Source organism: Hippocampus comes, unplaced genomic scaffold (genome assembly GCF_001891065.2).
Source record: "Hippocampus comes isolate QL1 unplaced genomic scaffold, H_comes_QL1_v1.1 scaffold156, whole genome shotgun sequence".
Lineage (NCBI taxonomy): Eukaryota > Metazoa > Chordata > Actinopteri > Syngnathiformes > Syngnathidae > Hippocampus > Hippocampus comes.
In genome coordinates this window covers 1,031,278-1,038,469 of record NW_017805744.1, presented here as the reverse complement: position 1 = coordinate 1,038,469, position 7,192 = coordinate 1,031,278, and the positions used below count along the sequence as shown (strand labels likewise).

At 40.9% G+C, this 7,192-nt stretch overlaps 2 protein-coding genes across 8 annotated transcripts in view; both read right to left on the bottom strand.

The window, feature by feature from the left end:
• stx3b (syntaxin 3b) overlaps window positions 1-2,872 on the bottom strand; it is a 22,691-nt gene extending 19,819 nt beyond the window's left edge. For 4 of the 7 annotated variants that reach the window (XM_019884190.1, XM_019884191.1, XM_019884186.1 and 1 more), the window contains exon 1: window positions 2,451-2,869. In XM_019884190.1, coding sequence (XP_019739749.1) covers window positions 2,451-2,480 — 30 coding nt within the window. In that variant the 5' untranslated portion in view covers window positions 2,481-2,869. Of the gene's footprint in view, window positions 1-2,450 lie in introns of all 7 variants that reach the window. The other 3 variants (XR_002169953.1, XM_019884185.1, XM_019884188.1) reach the window with 3 other exon arrangements.
• A 976-nt stretch (window positions 2,873-3,848) lies between these two features.
• Window positions 3,849-7,192, bottom strand: part of ran (RAN, member RAS oncogene family) — a 5,440-nt gene continuing 2,096 nt past the window's right edge. The window contains exons 4-7 of the mRNA XM_019884194.1: window positions 4,832-4,957; window positions 4,555-4,742; window positions 4,304-4,474; window positions 3,849-4,234 (exon numbers count right to left, since the gene is read on the bottom strand). Of these exons, the coding sequence (XP_019739753.1) occupies window positions 4,190-4,234; window positions 4,304-4,474; window positions 4,555-4,742; window positions 4,832-4,957 (530 nt within the window). The 3' untranslated portion in view covers window positions 3,849-4,189. The remainder of the gene's footprint in view (window positions 4,235-4,303; window positions 4,475-4,554; window positions 4,743-4,831; window positions 4,958-7,192) is intronic.

Below are 7,192 nucleotides of genomic sequence, written 5' to 3'. Positions count from 1 at the left end.
GAGAGAGAGAGAGAGAGAGAGAGAGAGAGAGAGAGAGAGAGAGAGAGAGAGAGAGAGAGAGAGAGACACACACACACACACACACACACACACACACACACACACACACACACACACACACACACACACACACACACACGCAGTTTAGCATTAGCCATTTGACCGATTTGCATTTTTTTCTTCCATGGTCAAATCCAATTACAAATTCAACAGCAGAGAGAAACACGACACAAGCACTCATCTCCAAGTCATATTTGTATATTTCTTTCCCGTGGCAATTTCATAATAGTTTTTACTGTATGTATAATATTTATTGTATTGCTGCATCGCTTTAATTGAGAAAATGAATAGTTACTGTCAACCATTACCATTCCCCAAAAACATCAAACTACTTATCCACTCAATGAATCCAGCAGTTTCAGGTCAGTCACCAGCGATGCTCTCACTACTACGTTGGCCAAGCAGGCAAAGAAGCGGTGAACTTTCATACCAGCACAGAATGCCATTTGTCTAACTCCTGCCCTTCATTGTGCAGCCCAATATTCATTGTTTTACACCGCACTGCACCATTACAGCAATTCTTCTTCATTACTGTCATCAGAATTGTTGACATGTATGGATTAATACTGAACATCTTGTATCTCCATTCTTAGCTCTAAGCTCTTTATAATAGTTATTAGGTATTTAGGTAATTTTTATTTTTTAAGGTAAAGCAACGTTTAAAGGTGTTTATAAGCATCTGAAATGGTGGTGATGTGTTTTAGGATCACACTTTATCATATTTCCGTTTTCCAATCCGCTTATCCTCACAAGGGTCGTGGGGGGTGCTGGAATCTATCCCAGCTGTCTTCGAGCAGTAGGCGGGGGACACCCTGAACCGGTTGCCAGCCCATCGCAGGGCACACAGAGACCAACAACCATGCGAGCTCACACTCACACCTAGGGACAATTTCGAGTGCTCAATCAGCCTACCATGCATGTTCTCGGAATGTGGGAGGAAACCGGAGTACCCGGAGAAAACCCACGCAGGCCTGGGGAGAACATGCAAACTCCACACAGGGAGGCCGGAGCTGGAATTGAACCCGGTACCTCTGCACTGTGAGGTCGACGTGCTATCCACTGAACCGCCCCACTTTATCATATGTCTATGGTTTAAACTATTAAAATAGGCAATTATAATTACAAACTTAAACTTAGTAATGTCTCAATCCTGCCCCTCGAATAATTGGCATCCACTTTATATGCAGGATGTTACATCTCCAATGTCTTGCATGCCTTTCCATGAACATTTTGCTAAGAAGCATTGCAACAATGATGACAAACATGCTCTACCAATGAGTGACAAGTAGTTTTATGTCACTGCTATCGCTTGAACCAGGTAGTTGTACATGGTTTGAAGACTGGAAAAGCTTTATGGGCAAGTCGTGGAAAAGATACAAAAGACATAACAGGTAAATGTCAGGTGACCTCAGAATGCTTATCACATGAGAGATACACAGCCAGAAAGTAAATATATTAAGATACGGAACATTGCACTGGTAATAAAACCATGAGCTGAGTTCAGGGGTTGGTAAAAGAGAATAGAGATACATATGTGCTCCAGTAGGGTCAAACCTATTAACTTCCCAACATGCCTCAGCTGCTATTTGTTCTTCATTTCCCTGAAAAACAGGCCAGCTGTGGGAGACACAGAAGCCTGGGGTGATACCACAGTTGAACAACTTCAAACACAACAAATATTTGGCCAGGACTTGGATGCAGCTATGGTAACACATCCCGAATTGGTTCATGACACAATAGCGTTTGGCCTCACCCCATGTTATATTGTCTCATATGATTCTGTCAATGATAGTTTCAGTAATGTGAATGCTCAAGAAAGGCGATATGGATCTGTATTCAATCCACCTTTGGTTGTGTAACCATATATTTAGCATTCTCACTTAGCAGGTGCTGTCATAATACTCGGTCTCTGCTTCCTGACTTGAAATTAAGTCACTACCCGGAAGGAGCATACCAAGTGACCGCCTTAATTGATTCTAAGAGCCCAAATGGCTGTAAAGCATTAAATATATGGCCAGTTGTTAACCAACTAAATTTATTTAATTTGATTACTCACTACAGACATGAGGTAATCAGATATCACGACCACAAAAGAAGATTAAGGGATATACCATATAGATCACGTAACATGCAAATTGATGACAGCAATTCGAATCAGTACTATATTTGAATTGTATCGTGTCTGCTTGACACATGGCACTATAGAGCATTTTAAACCACCGCAGCCGTTAGTTTCTAAATCTAAGTGTTACCCGAAGGCTCGTTTAATATTTAAAACATGTTCGGAACCCCAAGTGATGATCATTTAAATAACGTCGGTCAGAAGTGATGTGTAGTTATAGTGATAAAGGAGATAAGTAGAAGTAAAACGTTGCATTCTTAGGACTTACCGCTCTTAGTTGCTCCAATCGGTCCTTCATATTTCAGCGTGTTCAATAAACGCCTCGAACACAAATAATTGGGCTCAAATAATTTGAGAACGCTCGCCTCGGTCTCTCTCCTCCTCAGACAGCTGTCGAAGCTAGCTGTCCGACATGAAACCCACCGCCAGTGGCCTTGAAGAATTTAAAGTCAAAAGTCTTGTCAGGGTTGTTGGACCAAAGACTTAAATTTTATGTTTCTGAAAACCAGAGTCCTCTCTTCGTTTTTCCATACAATATGGCTGCTGGGTTCGAAGCCAGTGTTTTCTCCTGTGCAAATCTCCTCGCTCAGGGGATTAAAACAACAGTTGCGTGGAGTCGTATAATCTGTCTCTCCGCTGGCCTCCGCCGGTAATCATTCTCAACGCACTTTTCACATTCGGGCATGCGCAGACAAATGCCAAAGCACAAGGATGAAGCCACGCCCACAGCCACCTGCGCCGCCGGTGCATTTAGGTGTCGTGGGATGAAGGACATTCTAATGCGCTCCCGGTATGACACATATTCATTAAAAAAACGATAGGCAAAAAATGTTTCAGTTCCACCAAATTATCTAAAGGTTTAATCAATCTTTGGTATCCAGAGAATAAATGAAAATTCAAAAATGTTGACTGGGCAACACAACTGGCTTCAAATTGTTAGATCGATTAAATGCATTTTTGGATCATTTTGACAGACTACAGTAAAAGATGTGTGCAGCTGCTGATGCGTGATGCAAAGTAATATTCGACAGCCCATAAAGACTATATAACATAGCTCAATGTACTTTGGGCGGCAGTTTTCATGCAGCTCATACCATATTATTTTGTTGTATTAATTCCGCCACACCTTAAATGCCGGTCCCTGAAAATAATGTCTGACTTAAACCGGTCCGTGGGGCAAAAAAGGTTGGGGACCCCTGGACTACAGTAAAAGATGTGTGCAGCTGCTGATGCGTGATGCAAAGTAATATTCGACAGCCCATAAAGACTATATAACATAGCTCAATGTACTTTGGGCGGTCATGCAAATTGCATTCGTAAATCCTGATCAGGGTTGCAGTATCTTGGTGTCAGTGGGGACAAGACTATTACGTAACAAAAACAAGAAATATTGTAGACAGCTGGACTCTAAACGTCACTGACCCCTGGTGGTCTTGCGAATAAACACACTTTACGGTATACTACTGATTTTTTTTTGCAGCAGAGGGAAGGCAAAAAGGCAAGAGCCAGGCTGGTGTTAACAGAGAAACCCTTCATTCTTCTGCCTTAATTTACCACAGTGTGGATTGAAATTATTTTAACAAAATTCATCTGTGGCAATCCTGGGCTTCTTCAAACCATCGAAACCCTACAGTGTCAATAACGGCCAAACAAACCAAAAAAAATCTGAGCATGTCTTGAGAACATCTTTATTCAAACTTTCCTCCCTTAGTGCCTCCAACACACCGTACAACAGCATTGCAAGCTATCTAAGTGCAGTGGATGGTGCCCAACGAAGAGAAGCATGTTGTCATGCTAATAACACTAAGGTGGTTGGTGTCTATACAGTGAAATTGAACAGCAACTTATTCCCACCAGGATTTTCTTTTCCAAACTGAGTTTTAAAACAAAGCAAAGAAAAAAAAATTAAAAAAAATCTTAAGGGTTTTTACAGTTATGGGGGCAAAATTCCAACAACTTGACTTCCACAGAGGGGAGGGAGAGGAGACCAGGAGACTCTGGAACATGTTAGAGGTCATCATCTTCATCTGGGAGCGCTGTTCTTGATGCAACCTGAACAAACAACAATTAGATGAACGATCTTCTGAGGTTTATAGTAGAAATCATCCATATTCAACTTACTTGAAGCTCCTCCTCGTACTTGGCAGCCATGGCTGGGTCCATTGCAACTTCTGGGGGAGCGAGAGCGGGCATTGCCACAAACTCCATGTTGGGATCTCCGGCTAATTTTTTTGCGAGCCAAAGGAAAGGCTTCTCAAAGTTGTAGTTACTCTTCGCAGAAATGTCATAGTACTGTGAAGATAGTCGTCAAATATATGTAATTCAGGATCCACATGGCTTACGTATGACGTGAAGATGTTTGAGAATATTACCTGCAGGTTCTTCTTGCGGTGAAAGACAATACTTTTGGCTTTGACTTTCCTATCTTTGATGTCAACCTTGTTGCCACAGAGCACAATGGGAATGTTTTCACAGACACGCACCAGGTCACGATGCCAATTGGGCACGTTCTTGTAGGTGACTCGTGAAGTGACGTCAAACATGATGATTGCACACTGGGCTGTGGGAGAGAACCGTTTAGGTTTGCTTGAAAGCAAGTCTATTTTTGTTTTTAATTCATTTTAATGCCATGTGAAGTATGACAGTCACCTTGAATGTAGTAGCCATCTCTCAGGCCTCCAAACTTCTCTTGTCCAGCTGTGTCCCACACATTAAACCTGATGGCGCCTCTATTGGTGTGAAAAGTCAGCGGGTGCACCTCCACCCCCAGAGTAGCTACATGTACAAGAGAGAATACAGATATATACACATAGTCATCATGACCACTAATTGCAAGTTTACGAATTGGCAAGGATCCATACACAATCCATTTTTCCATTTGTTACTTGCATTTTCAATTGATGATTGAGAATCAGAACAGTGATGAGGGGGCAAAAAACTAAAAATGACAGATTTGCATTGCTTAATTTCCAGCTCTGATCAAAACTGAAAAAGGAGCCATGAGACCGTGTCTGATTTTAGTATTTAAATGGTGGGTTTGCGAAACTAATGAGCATTAGTAAAAATATGCTGGCTTGTTTGCCATCACAATCATTTCGGACCACAATTCTGCAGCCATATTGTAACATGGACTATTCTGGACCTTTCGGAGAAGCGTTTCCCCACCTTTTTTGAGACAAGGCACATCACCAAAACAAAGGTTACATGGGTTAATGATGTACCTCCTGCCATCTAGTGGAAGAGCATTTAATAGTCCTGATCTACTTGACTACTTTCAACTTAGCATGTATGCCAAATGCGGGATGTCATGCGTGCTTGACATCTTCAGCGGTGAAAGGAGGGTTCTAACCTCCATTTATAGCTGCATGCAAATAAGAAAGGAGATGGTGCTTATGATTGTGTTATTCTTCTTGTTTGTGTAATGTTTTTGAGACTGTGGACCCTGGAGAATGACATTTTGATCCCATTTCACATATTCTGCCCACAAATGCATACCATCCATCAAATACTTCCCCGCGTATGAAAATGCACTAAGCCGGACCATTTACCACTGCACACTGGTTGGTAATCATTGGTTTCAAGCAGTGGGTCCAAACCGTTTACACCAAGTACCACCTTAAAACGACTTGGCTATCAAAGTTATGACCAACATTGCAATGCAGCAGTATAGTAGGACCACGAGTAAACCAAAAACGAGGGAGAGGTCTTTATTTGTTAGCCACTGTAACATTATGCACAGTTTGAGAATTGAGGAAAACTCATTAAATATTTCAAAATTAAAATCTGTATTTAAATAATTATTGTATTAAAAGTACAATACACAAACAATCAATACCTAAATAAATGTCTCAATACAAAAAATTCTGAAACGTTACACACACACACACAAACTCAAAAAAGGTTAGGGATGTTTGACTTTTGGGTGAAATTTAAGGACCAGCCTGAAACGCATTCAACCCTTTGCAGGTGAACTCGATGTGAAAGCTTCTCAAATGGAACGGCCTGCACTTTTCCCAAACCTGCATCCTATTGAAAACCTGCGGGATCAGCGGAGTCTCCGTGTAGACCCCTGAACCTCTGCACCCCTGAACTTCACTGAGCTGAGAGCTGCCCTTCAAGAAGAGTGGGATGCCATGCCTCAGCAGACAATAAGTCGATTTGTGAACAGCATGAGACATTGTTGTCAAGCTGTAATTGATGCTCAAGGGCACATGACGAGTTATTGAGATGTTGGAAGTTTTTTGTTGCGGTGTATCCACCATTGTAAACTTTTGTTTCAATGAATTGTTTGAGATGAGGAACTCACCAGTGCATCCTTCTACTTAAATGTCCTATTCTCATATCATCACTGTTGCATGAGCTTTTTACATTTTCCATAAATTTCACCTGCCACAAGCCAAATATCCCTAACTTTTCTGTGAGTAGCGTACATTCATACATGGCAATGGCGAGTGATGAAAAAAGCGGAAGGGGCGTGGCCTGGGCGGGGGCGTGGTTACTTACAAAAGTGGCACTAAACATGCTGAAGATGAAGTGTATTAAATTTACACAGTTTGAAAATTGAACAGAAAAAAATCCCAAGATCGCCACTATTCTTTCAAGTGAAAATTTGTGCAATTTTGCCTATGCATTCCTGGTGAGCAAAAATATGTAACTCAAAATTTGCTGCTCAAAATCAAAACAAAAAAAGTAAACACATCCCCTGCCATATTTAAGATTTGTTCATGACTTGTATTCATAAAGTGTTGTGTAAATGTGATAAAAAGCTGTTGATTCTTACCTCATACAGTGATAGTGAATATTTATTATGCATACAATTTATTATGCATAACCGTGCTTTATTATCCAAGACAAAACGTGAATTATCAATATGAATATAAAACGCAAATAAAAACAAATAAATGTTATCATGCTGTTGCTACAAATGCATACCAAATAAAATTGAAAATATCATCCTCGTATATTTGAATAAAAAAGTATATACCTCGGAGTGTACCTGTCTATCGGCGA